Source organism: Caretta caretta, chromosome 1, assembly GCF_965140235.1.
Source record: "Caretta caretta isolate rCarCar2 chromosome 1, rCarCar1.hap1, whole genome shotgun sequence".
NCBI lineage: Eukaryota > Metazoa > Chordata > Testudines > Cheloniidae > Caretta > Caretta caretta.
The window spans coordinates 242,275,441-242,300,989 of NC_134206.1; the positions used below are offsets into that span (position 1 = coordinate 242,275,441).

Sequence of the window (25,549 nt, forward strand, 5' to 3'; positions counted from 1 at the left end):
CCTATCATTACATCAAACAGAGCGGAATCAGATGCCATTAACCAAGTGTTCGAAGAAAACAAGGCAAAAGGAGCTGCTTTCCTTTTTCATGGTAGAGGGAAAGCTTGGTGGTCAGGTCTGAAGGGGGATGTGGATCTTTCCTCTGAAGTTTAGCAACCAGCTCATCTCAAGGAGGCCAGGCTGCTTTAAAGTTTAACTGAAATTCGAAAGATGGGCAATGCAAAACTGAAGTAGTAAGGTAAATCTACTGAAGCTGTGGGCTCAACATCACCAGACTTACTCAGTGGATGCGCAATTAACAGCTCTTCCCATCTCTGTTCACACTTACAGCTCACATACTTTTACGCTTTGGGAAGAAGAGCAAGTGAAATAAAAAGAGGCCAAAGTTACCCCTAGTGTAACTCCATTAACTTCAGTGGAGTTACACCAGAGATTAAGCAGTTCCAGAGTATCTCCCTGCACATCAAACTCCTCCAGTTCGGATAATTTCAGCTAAGGCACAACTCCTTTAGTTCTCAATACAGCAAAGCCCCTAATGCATGTGTAACTTAAAGCATGTGACTAGTCTCATTGACTGGCTTAAAATTACACAGGTGCTTAAATGTATTGCTGGACCCGGGCCCAACTGCTTAGCCATTTATCTGGTCAACATTTCTTTATAATTCTTATAGCTGTGTCAGCACTCCAGATTCATTTTCTTATGGGACATTAAAACTCCAAAGTAATTAACTGAGATGATAGTGATGTCTTACCTGCACTCCTGTGAGGATTTAAACCCAAGTATGACATCAGCACAAAACTAAACCAGCCATTCAGAAAACAGGTTTGCATAGTGAGGGTTTGTCTTGACCAGGAGCAGGGCTCAAGTTTAAATTAGCCTTAGCTATTGTGTGCCAGCTAAACCTGACCTAAACTCAACCTTTTCCCTCGTGTACATCCAGAGTAACCCCTTATAGCTTGACTTTCGCTGGTTCAGGAACAAACCCAAACCATGAGGGTCAAAGCCATCCTTGGAGTAACTCAACTAGCTCAGTGGAGTCACCCAGGAACGAATTTGGCCTGGAGTGTTCAAACATATTGCAATGGATTTTGAAAAAGGGCCCTCATCTCCCATTTTCTCTTCTTCTATCATCATACAGCAAAAAAACTCCAAAACCAAAAAAACCTATTCCTGTGACATCACAATCATTTTCATGGCAATGTCATACATACAAATATTTGAATTCCTTTCAGCAACAAGCAGCAGAAACTGAGCTGTAAAGGCGAAAACCATTGTTGCTCTCGCTATCAGGACTAAGAAATTAATTGTGACAGTTTGTACTTCTATAGCATCTCCCACTTGAGGATCTCAAAGCAGTTTATAGATGTTAATGAACTAAGCCTCGCAAAACCCCTGTGAGGTAGGCCAGTACTGTTATTATCCCCGGTTTTCAACTGGAGGAATTAAGGCACAGAGAGGTGGCTTGCCCAAGACCACACACAGAATCCACTGAAGAGCTTGGACTAAAATCAGGAGTCTGGATTCCCAGTATTGTGCTCTAAAAGTCCTAAGATTCTTCTTCCCTGTCTTTATACACCTTCCACTATGGCTTTTGTGATACCTGCAGTCTCAAAGATACTGTTCTTAAAATGGTGGTAATGATGGTGGGCTGTTTACATAGTGCTTCCAACATTGTTCACCCAACACAGACACCTCCTTGGAGGTATAAGAACCCCCACTGACTTAATAGAAAAACAACCATGGACATCCAGTGGCAGGACTTAGCTTTAAAATATGAATCTAAGTTTACAGTTAGGAATAAATGGATTACTTTTCAGTTTATATAAAGGAATAAATATAGGGTTTTTTTAAGCCGTCTAGATTAGCTCATGAAGAGACAGTCATTTGACTTCTCTCAGCACAGGAAGATATTCTGCACAACACTGTAAAAATTAGAGAGGACAAAACAAGTAGATTATACTGCTGCTTCTTAATTTATTTCATGAAATAATTCTGATGATTATTTATAATCTTCCAAGTAATGTTTGCTCTTGAAATTCTAACAGTGGTTCCCAAAACTATGGGATATTCATTCATTTGTGTTTTTATTTGCTCTATGATATTATGGAGTAGTAGTCATGCTTTTCATATATGTACATATTTTTGATGCACTGAGAGTTTGTCTACACTTGATATTTATCATGGAAAATTCACATAAATATATGAAGATTAATTTGTCTAAGATATACCTTTGCCGTCATATTTTCCATGATTTGTGCCTCCTTTTATCTTCTTGATTATCACTATTTCTATGTCCCATATGTCTGCATGTCAGTCAGAAATATATATTTGACATAAAGCATTACACTGTCATCTTTTCTGCTCTTCTGCCCTTTCTGGGATGGTATCTTACTTTATTATCATTCCATGCATGTGGCTTATTCCACCAGTGTCTATAATGGTAATGACACTAAATCATCACTGTGTTTAGAGCTGAGTGAAGAATGGGAAAACTGGCAGCTGTACTAGAAAGAACACTCACAAGAAGCAGGGTTTTGGCATATTTCAATCCAGGAAGTTTTTGGAAAGTGTAGGGGACAATTTCCTGGTGCAAGTGCTGGAGGAACCAACTAGGGGCAGAGCTCTTCTTGACCTGCTGCTCACAAACCAAGAAGAATTAGTAGGGGAAGCAAAAGCGGATGGGCACCTGGGAGGCAGTGACCATGACATGGTCGAGTTTAGGATCCTGACACAAGGTAGAAAGGAGAGCAGCAGAATACGGACCCTGGACTTCAGAAAAGTGCACTTTGACTCCCTCAGGGAACTGATGGGCAGGATCCCCTGGGAGAATAACATGAAGGGGAAAGGAGTCCAGGAGAGCTGGCTGTATTTTAAAGAATCCTTATTGAGGTTGCAGGAACAAACCATCCCGATGTGTAGAAAGAATAGTAAACATGGCAGGCGACCAGCTTGGCTTAACAGTGAAATACTTGTTGATCTTAAACACAAAAAAGAAGCTTACAAGAAGTGGAAGATTGGACAAATGACCAGGGAGGAGTATAAAAATATTGTTCAGGCTGGCAGGAGTGAAATTAGGAAGGCCAAATCACACTTGGAGTTGCAGCTAGCAAGAGATGTTAAGAATAACAAGAAGGGTTTCCTCAGGTATGTTAGCAACAAGAAGAAAGCCAAGGAAAGTGTGAGCCCCTTACTGAATGAGGGAGGCAACCTAGTGACAGAGGGTGTGGAAAAAGCTAATGTACTCAATGCTTTTTTTGCATCTGTCTTCATGAACAAGGTCAGCTCCCAGACTGCTGCACTGGGCAGCACAGCATGGGGTGGAGGTGACCAGCCCTCTGTGGAGAAAGAAGTGGTTCGGGACTATTTAGAAAAGCTGGACGAGCACAAGACCATGGGACCAGATGTGCTGCATCTGAGGGTGATAAAGGAGTTGGCGGATGTGATTGCAGAGCCATTGGCCATTATCTTTGAAAACTCGTGGCGATCGGGGGAGGTCCCGGAAGACTGGAAAAAGGCTAATGTAGTGCCCATCTTTAAAAAAGGGAAGAAGGAGGATCTGCGGAACTACAGGCCAGTCAGCCTCACCTCAGTCCCTTGAAAAATCATGGAGTAGGTCTTCAAGGAATCAATTCTGAAGCACTTAGAGGAGAGGAAAGTGATCAGGAACAGTCAGAATGGATTCACCCAGGGCAAGTCATGCCTGATTATACTAACTGCCTTCTATGACGAGATAACTGGCTCTGTGGATGAGGGGAAAGCAGTGGATGTGTTATTCCTTGACTTTAGCAAAGCTTTTGATATGGTCTCCCACAGTATTCTTGCCAGCAAGTTAAAGAAGTATGGGCTGGATGAATGCACTATAAGGTGGATAGAAAGCTGGCTAGATTGTCGGGCTCAACGGGTAGTGATCAATGGCTCCATGTCTAGTTGGCAGCCGGTGTCAAGTGGAGTGCCCCAGGGGTCGGTCCTGGGGCCGGTTTTGTTCAATATCTTCATTAATGATCTGGAGGATGGTGTGGATTGCACCCTCAGCAAGTTTGCAAATGACACTAAACTGGGAGGAGTGGTAGATATGCTGGAGGGTAGGGATAGGATACAGAGGGACCTAGACAAATTGGAGGATTGGGCCAAAAGAAACCTGATGAGGTTAAACAAAGACAAGTGCAGAGTCCTGCACTTAGGACGGAAGAATCCCATGTATTGCTACGAGCTGGGGACCGACTGGCTAAGCTGCAGTTCGACAGAAAAGGACCTGGGGATTACAGTGGACGAGAAGCTGGATATGAGTCAACAGTGTGCCCTTGTTGCCAAGAAGGCTAACAACACATTGGGCTGCATTAATAGGAGCACTGCCAGCAGATCAAGGGAAGTGATCATTCCCCTCTGTTCAACACTGGTGAGGCCACATCTAGAGTATGGAGTCCAGTTTTGGACCCCCACTACAGAAAGGCTGTGGACAAATTGGAAAGAGTCCAGCGGAGGGCAACAAAAATGTTTAGGGGGCTGGAGCACATGACTTATGAGGAGAGCTACAGGGATTATTTAGTCTGCAGAAGAGAAGAATGAGGTGGGATTTGATAGCTGCTTTCAATTACCTGAAAGGGGTTCCAAAGAGGATGGATCTAGACTGTTCTCAGTGGTAGCAGATGACAGAACAAGGAGTAATGGTGCCAAGTTGCGGTGTGGGAGGTTTAGGTTGGATATTAGGAAAAAACTTTTTCACTAGGAGGGTGGTGAAGGACTGGAATGGGTTACCCAGGGAGGTGGTGGAATATCCATTCTGAGAGGTTTTCAAGGTCAGGCTTGACAAAGCCCTGGCTGGGATGATTTAGTTGGGGATTGGTCCTGCTTTGAGCAGGGGGTTGGACTAGATGACCTCCTGAGGTCCCTTCCACCCTGATATTCTATGATTCAGTGTTTCTTTTTAATTTCCAGATGTAAGGGTCTCAGTTCCCTTAAACACTCTCTGGATTTCTAGACAAAAGGTTCCACATCTATGCCCCTTTTCACAGAGAATTCTCCTAGCAGGATTGTAAACTGTTCTCTCTCTCTGCAGGAGTGGAGAAGAGTCCTGAACAAACAACTCTTCCTCTTCATCATGTGTTACTTCTTTTTCCGTAAAACCTACTGGTAGGATGGCCTTCCTGCATCCTATTAACTTAGGCCTGGGACAGACACCTTCCTTAGAAACTTGGCCCAGAGCTCGATGAGCCATATCTAATTAAATTTTATCACCCTTTGCCTTTAGTCCCAGGGATCCAGAAAGAAGACAAACTGCAGATCTGGGCTCTTCATTCCTCCCAGGAGGCTGAATCTAATAGTTTATTTTTGCTAATTCCTATTCCCTGTATCTTCAGCTGACTCTTCTAAATAGGCCACCTTCCTTTCGAATAGTCACAGCCTTGCCTTGGCCAATGTCTAAACTGTCTCTTTGGGTGTAAACCTCTTTTCAGCCCTTGACATCTGACCTTGAAAGCCATCCACCCTTAGCAGTAAGCTGAACTATAGAAACTTCATAGGTGTTTTTCATTTTTTGGATTCTATAATGGCTGTTAAATTCAGGGTAAAACCTTATACTAATCTGGCATCCAAGTCAGTTGTTTTTGTCTGCAGCACAGCTCTGCCATCTTGAACGCCTTCCAGATCTGGTCTTGCTTTTCCTGTGCTCTGTGTTTTTATCTCAGTTTTCACAGAGCTCTCCTGGAAGTTTAAAATGATTGTAGGGCCATTTTCATATCCGAGTCTGCAGGAAAACCCATGGCTTCACCCCCACAACTGAAGCTTTTATAAAGTGCTAACTGGAAGCCCATATGGGTGAGCCCCAGACCCCTTTCTCCATCAAGCGACCACTTACAGGAATTTGTATGGAGATACTAAATCGGGATGAGTCGGAAGCTGACATTTCCTGTGACTTCACCTCAAGCTGGCTAAATCAGGTTTGTGTTTTGCAGTACCTGATTACAGGAGGGAACAGAATCACTGACTAGGAGGCACTGTGCCTTTGTGGAAAGGGAGGGAGAGAAAGAAGGGAATGAAAAAAAAAGAGCTTGAAGAAGGTCTCAGTTGCTGCTGCCAGTGTGGGGCTCCCCTCCTCTGAGGGAGGAACTGGAATGGGAGGAGGAAGTGGGCAGAGTCCTCTCTATGTTGCTGCTAGGGCTGACACCATGCTTCTTCCCATAGGGACTTGTGGGGGAGGAAGCTGCCAGGGTCCGCTCCCTCGTCTGCCCATTGTTGTGGCTGCTGGGGTTGGCAATGGGCTTCTCGATCAAGTTTTTTCCCATTTAACACAGCCTTTCAGGCCTCCTTGAGTCACCATAAAGCAGCAAAAAAAAGGGAACATGCCAATTTCTTTTTGATTTGACAGGGACCCTTAAAAGACCAAGCTTGGTGGATAACATCTTCCCATATTTTAATATATTAACCAGCTTAGTTTAAAGTGCTTCCAACCAGACTTGCTAATCACCCAGGAGAATGGTTTCCCGTTTCTTCAAGTGATGCACCCATAGGTGCTGACTTTTTGGTTCCTGGGGGGTGCTTGACCCCCGCTCTGACCTGGGTCCCGCCCCTTTTCCACCCTTCCCCCAACCCCACCCTGCCTCTTCCCGCCCCCATTCCACCTCCTCCCCCCCAGTGCCTCCTGCACACCGTGGAACAGCTGACCGCATCGGGTGGGAGGTGCTGGGAGGCAGGGGGAGGTGCGGATTGGCAGAGCCGTCTGTGAGTGGGAGGTGCTGGGGGTGGTGAGGGGGAGGCATTGACTGGGAGGGTGGGCTGCTGGTGGGTGCTCAGCACCCACCATTTTTTCCCTATAGGTGCTCCCAGCCCCGGAGCACCCACGAAGTCAGGGCCTATGGACACGCCTCCACTCTTTACAGCTCCCCAATCTGTACAGAAAGGGGACCAATTCTCAATGATCCCCTCACTCTGACTTCTCCCATTTTTTCCCTATGAAAGAGCTGATGTCTCAATCCCAAGGACTTCCTTATCTGGCATAAGGCACATAGGCATCCTAAATCCCCTACCAACTGGCCAATCTCAAACGGCTCCACTTTGGTTATGGAGTTTCCGCTCAGCTGTTTCTTGCTCCCTTCCCTTCTCCCATCCCCCCAGAAAGGTGCCTTTAGTTCTCAGCTGCCCTGCAGAAACCACTGTACTGCCAAAGGTACACACCGCAGATGACTGAGCAGAAGCTGGGATGCCCTGTGGAGGAAGAAGAAGAAGTAGGTAGGATAGTGGAAGGAATGAAGCTGCAAGGAGATCAGTGATTTGGATACATGTGTGTGTGGAGCAGATATCAAGTACCATATTTGTCCATGATGCTAGTGCTCCTAGGCCTGTCCCTGCCTCATCCCCAAAGTTGGCCTCCATGGAAAACAGAAGTACCTTGTGATTTTAAATATTCTCAGGAGTCGGACGCATCTCAACACCGAGATGCCCAGCGGTGACATGATCTTGGTCTCCACCAGGATGGTCTCCAGGATTCCTCCACAAACAATAAAGCAGTCAAAGCGGTTGAAGAGAGATACAAAGTAGGCCTGGAGACCTAAGCTGTACATCTTCAGCAGCATCTCTGCCGTGAAAAGAGCTAGCAGCACCTTATTGGCAGTGTCTCATGAAAAAACGGATAAAGAATAATTATTATAATTTCACCCAAAACCACCACCACCACCACCAAAAATCCCACCCACTACTACCAGCAAACAGCGAGGTCAGAGTGAAAAGAGAGAGGACTCTGCTCAGCATGCAGCCAAGGAAGTGGGCCTATGTGCTGACAATCCATACATGAAAGTGTTTTGCATAGAAGCCCTGGTTTCAATCACAATACTTCCCACATGCATGTATTATACAGCTGTATAACCTCCTTGACAGGAACTGTGCTTTCCAATGCACAACCTCCTGTCACACTTGTCATCTTCCGATGTACAGGTTACAACTATTGGCTGCCGTGTTATCTGCTCTTGTTTAATTCAGCCTTTCAGCTGCTCTCATTTCCACTGAGGATTCAGCTGTTTATTTCTTAGACTAAGGGGAACTTCATAAATCATTCCTCCCTCCTCAACTCCTTTGTAACCAGAATGTATCATAAATGCCATTCGAGTGACAAACTGGGGAACTCACAACCCCGAGAATCTACTCTTAAACTGGCAGCCCAAGTGCTGCACACACAGACAGAAGTAAGCTCCAGCTATGTGACCTCACATGGATCTAAAGGAACGTTCTAGCTGATAGCCAGCTGGGTACTAACAGCGTTCTCTGAGGCCTCTCATAATGCAATCATGTATTTGAGATACTGTCTAACATCCTCTGCAAACAGAGGATTGTATTTGTATTTGCTTGTAGTTCAAGGCTGGGACTTCAAATACTGGGTCATCAGACCTCTAACTCTTTCTTTCTCTTTCTCCTTCCTGTAAGTTTGTTTATCCCTTAATGGTTACAAGGACAGCAAGCAAAACCACCTGCCTCATCTTACCTTGGACCTCTGTGAGCCAGTCTGGCTGGTTGTAATGTTCAGAGGCAATGGTAAGGGTGTTGAGAAACACAAGGAAGATCACCAGCCAGTAGAAAATATTGGACTTGACAGCGGCTCGGCACTTCCTCCTGCAGAACCTGTTCCACCGGCGCCAGTAGCGGCTTGAAACGGGAGAAAGAAAAAAGGGATGAAAAAATGGGGACGTGTAAGCCATTGCAAATGCCTCAGTTAAGACCTCCAGCTTTCATTCAGGTGAATTATGGAGTCTGAAGTGATGACAGTGAAAGGCTTTTAAATCCATGCTGGGAGAGAGTCTCCATGACTGCTCAGGGTGACCACAACCATCTGAACAAAACACGGTTCTAAACAAAGTACTAAGATTCTCGGGTGGACGAGCCCTTTCAGCCAGTTTGACTCGGTGAGAGGAGACATGTGCTGACCAGAAAGAAAAGGCCTCTAGAGGTTTCTTGTTTTCCACAGAAATAGTAAGCTTTTCTTTATTGAATAACTGTGGGCCTGGTCATGGGTCAGATCCAGTGCCCACTGAAGTCAACTGAAAGTCTTTCGTTGCCTACAATGGGCCTGGAATCGAGGCCCCCAGAGAGGTGCCGTGTGCCTGTGAATCTCAGCAAAGAATGGGAATTTCAAGTGCTCAGCACCTATCAGTATGAGGCCCAACAAGACAGCCAACTCTGTACTGAAAACAATGTCACAAAAGTCTATTTTCTTTGAGATCCCTGGGGGACCTCAAGATCTTCCCCTGTGCCTGTTGATAAGGATGCCATTTGCTAATAAACAGTACCCCTTTAAATTATGCCTTCCATGAACACAGCCCCTCATGAGTGTCACACTGATTTCTGAGGGTAATTACTAACCACAGAAGGTATTTAAAGCTAATTATACACCTCCTACTCTTCAGAATTTAACTTGCTTAGCAACCAGTTTCCAGGCAACTCTTGGCACTGTATAATACATCTAATAGTTTTTATTATATATGTATTACATGACAAAGTGGAATGGGAACTTTCCTTGGCTAGACCTGTCTCTCTCATTCCCTGTCCAGTGGTAAGCAGTGATCTCGGACTAGGACGGAGTTCAGCACCAAGACACATTAAAGCCAGATGCAAATACTCCACCACTGCTTAAGAATCTTACAGCAAAATTTTATCAGGAACTCAACTGTAAATCTTTGTTAGCTAGGTAAAATACTAAGAATTTTTCTACGAAACACAAGTAGTTTGTGTGCGCTCAAGTGGAAGCGAGTCTAGAAGTGTTATTTTTGAAAAGTGAGAAAATTATTGTAGTGTTTGGCTAATAGAGATATTCTGACATCATCAGGAATAAGTGCATGAGGATCAAATAGCATTAATGCTGTGGTCTTGTTTTCCAGCCTTCATCTAGTCCAAAATGTGTAAGCGTGTGCATGTATGTGTGTGCATGTGCATGCATTTGTGCTATACGTGCACCTATATGTATATAGGAATATTTATGCTTTCCTGTGTTTGTACATCTGTCAGCATGCATGTACTGTACGTGTGCATTCACACGTGCATGTATGTATGTGCATGGGTTAATATGACAATTCTACATTATTATTCACATCTCCTGTATGAGGAAGAAAACAGCAGTTTTCCTGTCCCAATTATGGAGGAAGCCAAAGCATTTCTTATAGCATTCTAGTGTTAGAAGTCTTGCTGGACTTAGAATTCAAAGCCATGAAGACAATATAGGTCACATACTGGAGAGGGAAATGGACTGGAAACCTTTTTCACAATGAGCAAGTATATATTTATAAGCATGATGGAGTAAATTCTGCCAGTGGAAGTATACGTCTGGTCAGCCCAGGCCCTCCACACATTTCTAAAAGCTGATAAATTATTAAGAATCAAACACCCAGTAGGGAAACTCTGTGGATCTTGCTACAAAAGGGTAAAATATTCCAGCTCTGTCCAGTGGTGGGATGAAGCCTAATTTAACATGGAAGCCCTATCTCTTGAGACATTTACAACTAAAGAGAACAGAACACTACCCAATGCTGTAGAAAACAAACACTTGGGTTGGCCTTTTAGTGGAATGAATATCAGCTGATGATCTAACTGGTCTATCTCTAGCTTCTATAATTTTATGACCCAATGTTACCAATGGGGAAGCTTTCAGGCCAACATGCCAGAAAATGTGAACTTCTGAGATAAGTGTCACCTCTAACTCATGGGCCTTATCTCAGTCTAATATTAAGTAAAAAGATCACTGATTTTGGTGGATGATTGATTAAATTCTATCCACGTTGGGAATGGCTTAGAGTTATCCATGTGCCATGGTGACAGTGAAAGATAATTTTAAAAGGTGGGATAAAAAACCAGTCGAATGACAGAAAAATATACAACTATATTTTACTTACCTAAACTTAGATTTGGAGATCCGATGCCTGAAAGATAAGAGTTACTGTTAGTGCTTCTAAATGAACTGTACACTCTAGACCTCCATGAGAACAGCAATAGAAAGAAGTAAGAATAAGCACAACAGATTCCCAATGCATACTGTTTTCCTCTTTGAAAACTGTAACTCAATCCATGCCACTGGGGGTTGCCCTGGCAGAAGAAGAGTACAGTCTTGTTGGTAAGATGAAGGAGAGTGGTGCCATGTGAACCTGAAGATTCTGTCACCCACATCATCAATGAAACAGCCCTTCTGTTATCTAAGAGGTCATTCTGAAGCCAAGGGTTACCATAACTCTGTTACCAAATGTCTTATACAAATGTGACCATCTTCTTTTTCCTTTTGTCATTGAAGAGTTACAATCCTCTGGATTTTACTTTTATATGAAATAAATGTATGCTAATATATAAATATTAACACTTTGACTTTATATAGCACCTTTCACCTGAGGCTCTCGAAGAACTTTACAAAGTGGTAAATAAATCATCTTCATTTTGCTGAAACCAAGGTATAAAGGGTTATGACCAACAACTTCAAATTTGGGTGCCTACAGTCACATGTAGTCATGTAAATTAAAGTGGCCCAATTTACAAAGGCACTGAGTGCCCACAGTTTCCATTGGCTTCAGTGGGATTTGCGGGTGCTTAGCACCCTGGAAAATCAGACCACTTTCAACCTAAATATGTATTTCAGTGTCTAATTTGAGGCACCCAAGTTTAATGACCTAGGTGACTTACTTAACATCATACAGCAAGTCACAGGCAAAGCCAAGAATAGATTCCCAATCCGTCACTGACAGACCAGACACCAATGGGTCAGTTTCTTTATGTGGAAGGGATTTTAGAGATAGAAACATATATTTCACCAGCAGATGGTCCAAATAAAGAAAAATCCTCTGCATTGAATACATCTCTCCTGCAGTGTCATATGCAAGCAACACTAGGCCACATACCAGCCTGCAGTGAATATAGACAACACCACAAAAAATATTTTTATAAAGAAGAAGAAATAACGTGTCTTCTAAATGTAATACATTGCTGTAAAAAACAATGGGAACTTAAAAGTGAATGAGGTAATGAGGTACCCACAGAGGGTATCCTTAATATTATAATGTTCCAAACACTATAATTTGGAAGAAGTTTTGTTTTGAAAAGTCATCTCTATAGATTGTACAATATGTAGATTTAATGAATGTTCAGACTTAAAGAATGGTTTAAAAGTATGACCTAAAACAAATCATAATTTGTGAACATGCAGTAGGAGAGAGATAGAGCTCAGTCAGAGCAAGGGACAAGTCACAGAGGATGGAAGGAAGAAGAAGTCAAAGGGTGTAAGAGAGAGAGAGAGAGAAGGAGAGAGAGAGACAGTGAAAGAGGCACAGAGAATGAGAGGAGAGGTCACTCCTGGAGAATGGTAGGGAGGAACAAGGGAGAGAGGTGGAGAGAGGAAGGCGTCATGGGGGAGATGACCGATGGAAGGTGAAGGACAGAAGTTTAAAGCCTCTGGGGACCCCACGGGCTGAATCCAAGTGTCCCTCCTGCTTTACAAAAAAGGGAGCTGTGTGGCATTTAAGGAACCTTTTATTTAGGTAAGCAAAAAGTTATGGCAAGTGTTATATTCATCATGCATGTGATAATTACATCTCTGGTGCACAAGGAGCTGCAGCAAAGTGCCATCACTTCTCCGCCAGGCTAGCTAATAATCTTCCCACTGCTTCGGATGCCCTTCTGCTAAGGCAGAAGGTTTACCCCATAGCGGTGCTATATATATATATATATATATATATATATATATATATATATATATATATATATATATACATAGGTCAGGGAAGGAAGAAAATATTTTTATCTAGAGCCAGAATACAAGGGTGAAACATGAATTCTGAAAACATAAGTTGAATAATACGACTGATTCTACAAACATGGAAACATTATGTACAGTAGGCCAGCTAGTCTGTAACACTCCTCTCAGCTGACCCTTACTACCACAGGCCTCCTGCCTTTCAGAAGCACAGTCATTCTTCTCACACAAAAACATGCTGTTATATCTATGGATTCTGGCCCCTTGTTACAAACCCTTTGTGCCACTCCAAAATTACACCTGCCCCCTGAGGTTCAGGGTGTACAAGATTTAGTGCTGGACAAAGTGATGAGTTTAAGACCAATACTTCACAACCCTATTATGTTAGGAGCTTTACGTCACTGGAAAAGAAAGCTTCCCAGTTTTCCAATGAGACACAGCTTTTACTTCTAGCTCTGGAAGGTCTTCAGATATTGGACCTTACAATCCTGACATTTAAAATACAAGAAAGCTATTTTAGATCATTATTGGATGTTTTTAGAGCTCTCTCTGAGTAGAGCAGAGTTAGACTCATGATAGTTTAACTCATCTAAGTTTAAAGAAGGAAGGACACCAAAATAGTTCCCTGTTTGTTTTTTAATTCCCTAAAACTTTTCTAAAATTGTATCTCCATAAATCTGTAACATATAACAGATATGGGGTATAAAGGGTGGGGTATAAAGGGTTAATGAGTTCAGGGTAATCTGCATAAATCACAGGTGGTGCTATACCCCAGATTCTTACTGACAAAACCTTTACACAACACCATCACACATCAGACCATCAAGTATTCCATAGGAGACAAACAGAAAGACATTTATGAAGAAGCGTGTGATACTCTGGTATGAAAGCTATACAGAAATAAAATCTATTGCACTAAGACTGTGGAGGATTTAGGCACCAATATAACTGTACATCTACCAGAATAGCAATTCTGGGAACACCTTACAGGTCTCCAAGCATGTAATATCAATCATGATACTTCATAGATATTCTCACTGTACAGATTTTACCACAGTACTGTATAACCATGCAATTATTTGTCACCTTGGTCACAGCTACTACTATACTGTATAACCTCCCAAGTAATTATCTTCCTGATAACTTATAAACCCCCATGGACACAACTAAAAGCTCTCAGAACATCAGTAGCATAGAAATTCACTTACTGTAACTCTAGGAAATACACAACTTCATCATATCCAAGGAGCTGCATTGTTCAGACCTCACAGATTTTAACACTAATCCTAGTGTTGTGATACTGACTGCATGTTGACATGATACAGGTTAGTGGTGCAATTAGTGGTCAAACAGCCAAACAAAACTATCAGGGTAACATTCTTTCCTGGTTAATTTAAAGGTCCTAGAAAAATTCCTTGCTTGTTTCCACTCAGGACTTTGGAATGCCTGAAATAGTGACAACTACCAAAGATCCTATTTTAGACCTTTCATGGGAAAAATGCATGCGGTGACAGGACACTTTAGGAGGGTTAGTCAGTTTCAGGTATGTATCCAGCAATAAAGCTGGTAATATGTCACCTTAATAAATTGTTAGAGCTGAATTCTGCTCTCATATTTGCCTGTGTAATTCCTATGGCAGTCACTGAACTAAACTCTTCTTTCAGGTACATTTTGTGTAACCCCATTAACATCAGTGGAGATGCACAGGTGTAAGTGATGATAGTAACTGGCCCTTTGTGTATTAATTAAAGGCTTCCAGTAAACTGGGACACAGTACTGATGACAAAAGGACAGTTAACCTTGCTTTAATATGGGTTCAGATACTCCCACGACTCCACTGAGACTTGATGGGAAGATCTTTACTTGACAACTATACTCAGTCTCCTGACAGAATCAGTGAGCTGTAGCAGTGCCTGGAGACTGATGCCATTTCTCCTTCCTTTTCCCCTCACTACAGTATTGCTCTGACTCCACGAGAACTAAAGAGCAACCCCGACCTGACTGGATGGGCACTGAATCGTACTGGAGTGGCAGCTGCTGGCCAGCAGTGGTAAGAGACAGCAGAGCATCTCCATAAAATCATAGAATCATAGAAGATTAGGGTTGGAAGAGACCTCAGGAGGCCATCTAGTTCAACCCCTGCTCAAAGCAGGACCAATCCCCAAGTAAATCATCCCAGCCAGGGCTTTGTTGTCAAGCCAGGCCTTAAAAACCTCTAAGAATGGAGATTCCACTGCCTCCCTAGGTAACTCATTCCCGTGCTTCACCATCCTCCTAGTAAAATAGTGTTTCCTAATATCCAGCCTAGACCTCCCCCACTGCAATTTGAGACCATTGCTCCTTGTTCTGTCATCTGCCACCACTGAGAACAGCCAAGCTCCATCCTCTTTGGAACCCCCCTTCAGGTAGTTGAAGGCTGCTATCAAATCCCCCCTCACTCTTCTCTTCTGCAGACTAAGTAAGCCCAGTTCCCTCAGCCTCTCCTCATAAGTCCAGCCCCCTAACCATTTTTTGTTGCCTTCTACTGGCATATTTTGTCCAATTTGTCCACAGCCTTTCTGTAGTGGGGGGCCCAAAACTGGACTCCATACTCTAGATGTGGCCTCCCCAGTGTCGAATAGAGGGGAATAATCACTTCCCTTGATCTGCTGGCAATGCTCCTATTAATGCAGCCCAATATGTTGTTAGCCTTCTTGGCAACAAGGGCACACTGTTGACTCATATCCAGCTTCTCATCAACTGTAATCCCCAGATCCTTTTCTGTCGAACTGCAGCTTAGCCAGTCGGTCCCCAGCCCGTAGCAGTACATGGGATTCTTCCGTCCTAAGTGCAGGACTCTGCATTTGTCCTTGTTGAACCCCATCAGATTTATTTTGGCCCAAGCCTCCAATTTGTCTAGGTCACTCGGGACCCTATCCATACCCTTCAGTGTATCTACCTCTCCCCCCAGTTTAGTGTCATCTGCAAACTTGCTGGGGCTGCAATCAATCCCAAAATCCATCCTGCTGAAATCTTAAGGTGATTTGCTAGTCAAGGAGTTACACCACAGGCTGGGAAACTAGGCTAGGGTTTTAGAGTCTAATGGAAACTCCAGCCTTGACTGTGAAGCAAGGGGTGAAGGGGGGTGGGGGAGGTGGAGTCAGGCTAGTCACAGAGTTGGAAATGTGAAGGATCCTCCTCTATAAAGCCAACCTACTGTCCTCTATACACACATCTCATGAGGTACTGGGCTGGCCGTCAGTACCAATGGCCCAGGCTGTGATACTTGGGAGGGTTGTATACAAGAAAGAGAAACAAGGGCCAAGCCTGTGCATTTTCCGACTGAAATCAGCAGTGAATTTCTGGGCTTTTGGCAGACATCTGTTACCATGGCTCCTGATGTGGCGGGGACCAGAGATCTCGCAGCAGCAAAGAGATCAGCAGCAGTCTGTAGTGTCTTCAGACACTATTTGCTTATCAAGCCCAGAACAGCAGCAGCCATGGCAGACAACAAACCTGCATGTGATCAGCTCTTTCCCCTTCTCCACAGATGCCTATACCGACTGTTCTAAGAGCTGCAAAGGAATTATTCTGCCAGCCAGAAGAGCACAAGGAAAAGCACCAAGGGAAATACACTGATGGATCAGCTGATGCCAAGCGCTTTCATTATTTACAAAATTTTCAGGACATAGGATATTCAATTGAAAAGCCTGGGTAACTCATTTATTTTGTTTTATTCTGGCTTTTTTGTTTTAACCCCCCTGTGCAAAATGGTTGGACTATACCAGGACTGAAAGGAAATCCTGGCCAGGATGAAAATGCCAAACGGCTGATTGTTCCAATGAAAGCTGATCATTTGAAGCTGTTTCTTCCTTTGAGTTCAAATGCTTCAACCCTCTACTGTGGCCTCCTGGAACATGAGTCTCAACAAGGGTCTTTCTATAGATCAGCTACTCAAAAAAAAGGCAAGAGCTTCATGTCACCCTGCGTATTTCTGGTTGTATTGGAGGACCAGATTTCTTGGGTGTACCTAGTCCGAAATTCAGTTCCAACAAGGCTAATATTAAGCATGGGTCTTGCCTGACCTCAGGAATCTAAGCTACAACAACATGGGCTCCAAATTAAAGATATATCTGTAGGGAATTCATATGATCTATGGATAAAAATGCAGCATCTCAGATAAATTACTCACTGCTAGGAAGCCTTGTGAGTAAGGCTGCTCCTTAATCCAAAATCCATTGCTCCTAGGTGTAGGTTTAACACCAGTTTATTTGTTGCAGAGGATCATGGGAAACACATTTCAACGCACCTTGTTAAAATAGGTCAGTCACAGCTGTGGTGGGACAGAGATAAGATTAGGGTTTCAAATTTTGTCTTTGGGATAAAACTGTTGTGTTACCATTCCAGTGCAGATGTTATCACAATGTAAGGCAACATCATCGTATGAGTGATGTCATGTTGGCACTGCAGAAGTTTTGGGATGCTTGTAGATGGTTCTTGATAGTCCTATCAAATTCAGAACGGTCCCTAAAAACTGATATGTATTACAGCTACCCTAGGCATTGTGAGCCAAACCCATCCCTGATATAACTCCATTCATGTCCAAGGAATTACCCCAGGGATGAATTTGGCACTGATTTTTTGTCTTTGTTTTGATAAATTGGATGTAAAGCACATTAACGAAATCAAGAAATCCAAATTTAACTCTTCCTAGAACTCTTTCTGTTGGTTCTAAGGTTAGAATCACTCCAGACAGCTCTGCTGAAGAAGGCACTTAGGCTTAGGTACTATAGAAGATACAGGTTTCTTTGGAGCATGATGCACCAGGAAACTACTTCTGCTGGAGGGGTGCTCTCCTGATCTCACTGAGAACATATCTCCATGAAGTCAGGTAGTGCTGTCAGAAGAGATTTCCATTTCCAAAAGAGATGCTTGGAATTAGCTTCTTGTGCTGATATTTCTGCCATTCACAGACCTTTTTTTTTAAGATTCTACTACTTCATATAAGAACAGAAAGAACACCCAGTAATTCTAAGTCATCTTTAATAACATTGCTTTTCCTTTCCTTCTCTTAAAGGCATGTCTTCCTCTTGTCATAAGTACATTCTGATGGCAAGAAGAAAAGGAGTACTAGTGGCATCTTAGAGACTAACCAATTTATTTGAGCATAAGCTTTCGTGAGCTACAGCTCACTTCATTGGATGCATTCAGTGGAAAATACAGTGAGGAGATTTATATACACATAGAACATGAAAAAATGGGTGTTTATCATGCACACTGTATGGAGAATGATTACTTAAGATGAGCTATTACCAGCACGGGGTGGGGGGGGGGGGGGGAAGAAAACCTTTCGTAGTGATAATCAAGGTGAGCCATTTTCAGCAGTTAACAGGAACGTCTGAGGAACGGGGGGGGGGGGAGGGAAACATGGGGAAATAGTTTTACTTTAAATAGTTTTACTTTGTTTAATGACACATCCACTCCCAGTCTCTATTCAAGCCTAAGTTAATTGTATCCAGTTTACAAATTAATTCCAATTCAGCAGTCTCTCCTTGGAGTCTGTTTTTGAAGTCTTTTTGTTGTAATATTGCGACCTATAGGTCTGTAATCAAGTGACCAGAGAGATTGAAGTGTTCTCCGACTGGTTTATGAATGTTATAATTCTTGACATCTGATTTGTGTCCATTTATTCTTTTACGGAGAGATTGTCCAATTTGACCAATGTACATGGCAGAGGGGCATTGCTGGCACATGATGGCATATGTCACATTGGTAGATGTGCAGGTGAACGAGCCTCTGATAGTGTGGCTGATGTGATTAGGCCCTATGATGGTGTCCCCTGAATAGATATGTGGACACAGTTGGCAACGGGCTTTGTTGCAAGGATAGGTTCCTGGGTTAGTGGTTCTGTTGTGTGGTATGTGGTTGCTGGTGAGTATTTGCTTCAGGTTGGGGGGCTGTCTGTAAGCAACGACTGGCCTGTCTCCCAAGATTTGTGAGAGTGATGGGTCATCCTTCAGGATAGGCTGTAGATCCTTGATGATACGTTGGAGAGGTTTTAGTTGGGGGCTGAAGGTGACGGCTAGTGGCGTTCTGTTATTTTCTTTGTTGGGCCTGTCCTGTAGTAGATGATTTCTGGGAACTCTTCTGGCTCTGTCAATTTGTTTCTTCACTTCAGCAGGTGGGTATTGTAGTTGTAAGAATGCTTGATAGAGATCTTGTAGGTGTTTGTCTCTGTCTGAGGGGTTGGAGCAAATGCAGTTGTATCGTAGAGCATGGCTGTAGACGATGGATCGTGTGGTGTGGTCTGGGTGAAAGCTGGAAGCATGTAGGTAGGAATAGTGGTCAGTAAGTTTCCGGTAGAGGGTGGTGTTTATGTGACCATCACTTATTCGCACCATAGTGTCCAGGAAGTGGATCTCTTGTGTGGACTGGTCCCGGCTGAGGTTGATGATGGGATGGAAATTGTTGAAATCATGGTGGAATTCCTCAAGGGCTTCTTTTCCATGGGTCCAGATGATGAAGATGTTATCAGTGTAGAGTAGGGGCATTAGGGGACAAGAGCTGAGGAAGTGTTGTTCTAAGTCAGCCATAAAAATGTTGGCATACTGTGGGGCCATGCGGGTACCCATAGCAGTGCCGCTGATTTGAAGGTATACATTGTCCCCAAATGTGCAATAGTTATGGGTGAGGACAAAGTCACAAAGTTCAGCCACCAGTTTGCCGTGACATTATCGGGGATACTCTTCCTGACGGCTTGTAGTCCATCTTTGTGTGGAATGTTGGTATAGAGGGCTTCTACATCCATAGTGGCCAAGATGGTGTTTTTAGGAAGATCACCGATGGATTGTAGTTTCCTCAGGAAGTCAGTGGTGTCTCGAAGATAGCTGGGAGTGCTGGTAGCATAGGGCCTGAGGAGGGAGTCTACATAGCCAGACAGTCCTGCTGTCAGGGTGCCAATGCCTGAGATGATGGGGCATCCAGGATTTCCAGGTTTATGGATCTTGGGTAGCAGATAGAATACCCCTGGTTGGGGTTCCAGGGGTGTGTCTGTGCGGATTTGTTCTTGTGCTTTTTCAGGGAGTTTCTTGAGCAAACGGTGTAGTTTCTTTTGGTAACCCTCAGTGGGATCAGAGGGTAATGGCTTGTAGAAAGTGGTGTTGGAGAGCTGCTGAGCAGCCTCTTGTTCATATTCCAACCTATGCATGATGACGACAGCACCTCCTTTGTCAGCCTTTTTGATTATGATATCAAAGTTGTTTCTGAGGCTGTGGATGGCATTGTGTTCTGCATGGCTGAGGTTATGGGGCAAGTGATGCTGCTTTTCCACAATTTCAGCCCGTGCACGTTGGCGGAAGCACTCTATGTAGAAGTCCAGTCTGTTGTTTTGATCTTCAGGAGGAGTCCACCTAGAATCCTTCTTTCTGTAGTGTTGGTAGGAAGGTCTCTGTGGATTAGTATGTTGTTCAGAGGTATGTTGGAAATATTCCTTGAGTCGGAGACGTCAAAAATAGGATTCTAGGTCACCACAGAACTGTACCATGTTCGTGGGGTGGAGGGGCAGAAGGAGAGGCCCCGAGATAGGACAGATTCTTCTGCTGGGCTAAAAGTATAGTTGGATAAATTAACAATATTGCTGGGTGGGTTAAGGGAACCTTGTCAATCTATCCAACTATACTCTTAGCCCAGCAGAAGAATCTGTCATTTCTCGGCCCCCCCACCCCCGCTCTCCTGCTGGTAATAGCTCATCTTAAGTGATCAGTCTCTTTACAGTGTGTATGATAACACCCATTTTTTCACATTCTATGTGTATATAAATCTCCTCACTGTATTTTCCACTGAATGCATCCGATGAAGTGAGCTGTAGCTCACGAAAGCTTATGCTCAAATAAATTGGTTAGTCTCTAAGGTGCCACTAGTACTCCTTTTCTTTTTGTGTATACAGACTAACACGGCTGCTACTCTGAAATCTGATGGCAAGGTTGACTTGCTAAACTGACAGAGTTAAATACCCTTCAGCCCTATGTCACTAAAAAAATCAACTTTGACTTGAAATCTCCCTATTGCTCCAACAAGACTAAAGGGACTCATTGCCCCTGAGATTTTACCAGATTTGTAGAAATGATAATTTGCCTAAAAGACAAATTGAAGCTTTACAAAGTTCATCTAGTTATTTCATTTGTGCTTGCAAATTCCAGTGGAAAGATGAACTCACAAAGGTCTACTAAAAAGTACAGGTCAGATCTTCAGATGGAGTAAATGGGCATTGCTCAACTGAAGCCAAAGGAGCAAAAATAATAATAAATAATAATAATAATTTTAAAAAGCCTGTTACGAACTGAAGATATGGCCTTATAAACTTGTCTGAAAGATTCAGCATTCTTCATAAAAGAATTCCCCCTGTATTTTAGAATTGAGCTAATCACTACTTCCCTATTATCAGGCCAAATCCTGAAGTCCTTACTCAGCCTCTCCTCAAGGAATACTCTCATTCAACTTAATAGGTCAAATTGTGAAATTCTTACATAATTTTTTACATGCTCCATGGGGTATTTTGGCTTACATGAGGATTGAACAAGGATTTAATAGGAACTTCAGGATTTGGTACACCCTAACAATCTGAATTTCAGACTTGTTGCTGCCTGAGAGGGAGACATGACAACTACAATAAACTAGAGATGGGCCCAAGCACCAAAGATCAGATCCAGATCTGAACTTCCCTAAAGTTGGAGAGTTTTCAGATCCAGATTATTGGTTCAGGCCCATTATTAAGACAGGAACCATTGGCAAAATGTGGATCTCAGTCCAGATTTGGGTTTGGATTTCAAACACACTGGTGTGGCCTCTTGTTATCCTGGTGGCAGGGAGCATCTTCCATTTCCCTGACGCTTGGAACAGTATCAATGGGGCATAGAGGAACTTGCACCCAGTCTTCTTTTGGCCAAAGAAAAGTTTGCTGAGATTCTAGTCTTTTTTGGAGGAAGGAATGTGAAGCCCCTCCCCATAAAACTGTATTGGCTTCAATTTCCCACTGTTTGAGTTGTTCTCAGATATAGTGGAGAGTGGCAACTGCAGAAAGATGGCTGCATCTCCCTCCTTGATCCTCAGCTGTCCAACCCTGGTGGAACTTAAAACAGCAATGGGCCTATCTTAATTTCCACCACTGGTGTAAGTTCCACACCAGTTGAGGATCAGGTGTAAAAGAGCTTTGCTCCACCATGCACCTTCCTGTCCATGCCCAGCCCCTGGAATTCCCCTGACATGTCCTGTCCTTCCCCCTTACACTTTGGGTAGGCGGATAGCTGGAGCAGAAAGTAACAGAGTGGAATTTCCCACTGGTCATCTCTAGCTATTTTAGGCCTATTTTGCACCCCACAGAAACATATATTTGAAAACCTGATTACCTACAGAATTGAGTGTTAGCCTCAGTATCCTGGCCACTTTCTAATTAAGGTAATTCTACTCTAGCTGTCAAAATCCCCCCTGCAGTTTCAACATAGGACAAGTCATCCTTCATGTCTCCTAAACCCATGAATGCGTAGTGTCTCCTGGCACTTTCAGATAGCCGCCACTTTTTACCCTGAAGGTGGTTGCACTTCAGTGCTGGAAAAGTGACCCCTACATACACAGACCATGAAGTGCTTTAGGATCCTTTGGGATGAAAAGCATGATATGAATGCACATTGTAATATTAAATTACAAAGGTGACTATATAGACACTATAATACATTTGCCATTTTTGTTATTATTTGTATTACGCTCATGCCTAAGGACCTCTGCTAGTGACAAACACTATACACACAAAGGAAAAAAGAGACAGTCCCTGCCACGAAGAGCTTACAAACTACAAAAGAGAACAGGTGAATGCAGCAGACAGATGGAGGAAGCACAAGGAAAAGGATAAGTAATTTTTCATGAGGTTTGTGATCTGGTTGATGAAAACAAACTGCACTTGCAAATAACTTTGTGCACACCAGATAAGTAATTACAGATAGTGGCAACTGCTGACCAATATTATGGGACCTAAATTACGCTTCTATAGTATAGGTCCCAGGGAGCTTGGGGTGGATTTTTGCCTCCTTGAGTTCTTCAGTTTGCAAGGGAACTGTGCAGGATGCACCACAGGTGTGCTGAGGCTGTTCTGCAGGGCAGTTGAGGTAGTGATGTCACTTATAATCCCACCTACCACTTCCTCCCTTTGGTGTGACATATGCTTCTGGGTACACACTGACGTAGCATTCTGCCTGCAATTGTGACCAGCCCTTGTGAGAGCCATGCAAGAGGGTGAGAGAAGATGCTTTCCCCACTCTGCTATGCACTCACACAAGGGCCTGCCATAGTCCAGCACATAATATTTTAAATACCTTCCAGAAATACTGTCTCACATATTTTGCATATGTGCCTAATAGATTTTATGACCCATGGCATTTTTTCTGATTGAGGTACTTCTATGTCATCATTAACATTTTTATAATAAGAGGTACCATGCTATGTACAGTAATCGGAACTTGATGTGCAGTGCAAATCCCATTAGTCCTGATGAAAACGTTGTGCATTGATTTGAGAACATATCCAGAATTTTGGAATCTGGATCCATCACTTTTAAAGGGAAACTTTTCAAAATAAAAATGCTGCAACTCTTGAGTGCTTGCAGGTTTGGGACCAGAGGTATATATTTAAATTATGTTACCTGTTCTATTAATAACACCTTAAGTAATTAAACCTGAAAGAATGCTGAGTATCAAAATGATTTTACATAATGTATGATGTTTGCTTGCTTTTTGCATGTCACTCATCTCATTAAATCAGACTAGTCAGTTTCACTCTTTGGTTCTCCTGTGCTAGCTAGACCAATGTCATTCTGTCTGGGTATCTATCAATACAGGAGAATGTTTAATTTAAAAAAAATGGTTTTCATCAACTTTTTAAAAAGTACATTATAGGGCTTGTTTACATGGGTAGTGATTCCAGAATCGCTATTACTGATTAACTCCACGTGCAGATGTTCATATTCCAGAATAAGAGTGCCTTATTCTGAATTAAGGCAATCTTATTCTGGAATAAGAGTGTCCTTAGATGAAATTAATCAAGAAATATTTAATTCATTCAAATTTACACCCTTCCTTATTATCCTTTAATTTTCATGTGTGGATAAGACCATAGAAACAGTTCTCTTTATAGTGCACCTGATTCTGGTCTAATTAACACATAAATCCCAAATCCCTCCACTGAGATCAAGAGTCACTCTGGATTTACTTGACTGAGATCAGAATGTGGCCTATTAGGTTTCGTAACTTCCCACATACAATTTTCTTGTTTAAAAACTGTGGTAAATCCAGGACAAACAGCTACAAAGGGGGGGGGTAGTAATTAGTCCTAGGGGATTAAAAGGCCCCTCCCTATCCACTGAGGAGAGAGAACCATGGGGCAATAAGGTTCAGATGGAAAAGGGGTTGCTAGGGAACCAATTAGGTTCAGCTGACTCCAACTACTTGGGACCTTTTTAAATCCTCCCCTGGGTGGGGGAGTAGGGAAGCTGCTAGTATGCTGTTTGCAGCAAGATGCCAGACCCTCCCAGTAGGGAGGCTGTACTTGCTCCCCAGAAGGGAAGGAAAACAAGCACAAGGGACTGACTGAGGAGAGGAGTAGCAGGACCATGTGCCACCTATAAGGATTCACCTTGCCCCAAACCTGAGTCTCCAAGGCTAAAAAGGACTGAGCCTACTGAGGTGAACAAGGTATTTTGCCACAAAACCCTTAAATTTGCATTTAAAATATTTGGATTTAACCCTTTAAATCCATCTTGCCTGCAGCAGAAGCAACATTGATATCTTTATATATGTACTCACGCCAGCCTAGCACCGCAGTTTTCTCCTTCAATATCTGCTCCTGCCACATTGTCTGTGTTCACGGACTCAGTCTCACTTGTAGGCATGCTCACTGCAAAGTGAAGAAAAAGCAAAGAGTTAGTGATTAGATTGCAAAACATCTATTGTCAACCAATGACAATGGAGGGGACAGCTTAGCAAATAGACTCTGAGTAGCAATATCTGAGCCTTATGCATTGGGCCCTACCAAATTCATGGTCCATTTTTGTCAATTTCACAGTCATAGGATATTTTCCTCCCTTGGTGTTCACACCTCCAAGTGCTAGAAGAGGGCCGCATCCTCCCTGATTGAACTAACCTCGTTATCCCTAGCCTGATTCTTGCTTGCATAGTTATACCTGCATCTGATGAAGTTGGTATTTACCCACAAAAGCTTATGCTCCAATATGTCTGTTAGTCTATAAGGTGTCACAGGACTCTTTGCCATTAATTTCATGGTTTTAGATATTTAAATCTGAAATTTTACTGTATTGTAAATGTGGGGGTCCTGACCCAAAAGGGGGTTGTGGGGCTGTGGAGTTGTAAGGCTATTGTAGGGGGGTCATGGTGTTGCCATCTTTACTTCTGAAGGCAGCACTGCAGAGCTGGACTGCTAGAGGGTGGCTGCTGGCCAGGCACCCAGCCCTGAAGGCAGGGCCACTGCCAGCAGCAGCACAGAGGTGAGGGTCTCATGCTATGGGGAACGGGTTACCACTTTTTTGGGGACAGCAGGGCCAGCCTTATGGGTAGGTGCCATGGTCAAGGGGATGCCGTGGTCACCTCTCCCCAAACGCAGCCAGCTGAAGGCCCCTTTAACCCTGAGCGCTGGGCCTGGAAGGGGCAGAGCTGGGGGTGCCCCAGCCAGGGGCTCCTACTATGTGCCAGACTCCAGCTGCTAGTCCTGGCTAGGCTGCTGCTGGTGGCAGCACTGCCTTCAGATCTGGGCTCCCATTCAGAAGCCGTTGAGCTTCCTGCAGCTGGGGGAGGTTCCTG

General features: G+C 43.4%; 1 protein-coding gene across 1 annotated transcript in view; it reads right to left on the reverse strand.

Moving 5' to 3' along the window:
- CACNA1C (calcium voltage-gated channel subunit alpha1 C) overlaps positions 1–25,549 on the reverse strand; it is a 706,039-nt gene that overhangs the window by 136,585 nt on the left and 543,905 nt on the right. The window contains exons 10-13 of the mRNA XM_048828634.2: positions 24,539–24,629; positions 10,870–10,896; positions 8,472–8,632; positions 7,385–7,610 (exon numbers count right to left, since the gene is read on the reverse strand). Of these exons, the coding sequence (XP_048684591.1) occupies positions 7,385–7,610; positions 8,472–8,632; positions 10,870–10,896; positions 24,539–24,629 (505 nt within the window). The remainder of the gene's footprint in view (positions 1–7,384; positions 7,611–8,471; positions 8,633–10,869; positions 10,897–24,538; positions 24,630–25,549) is intronic.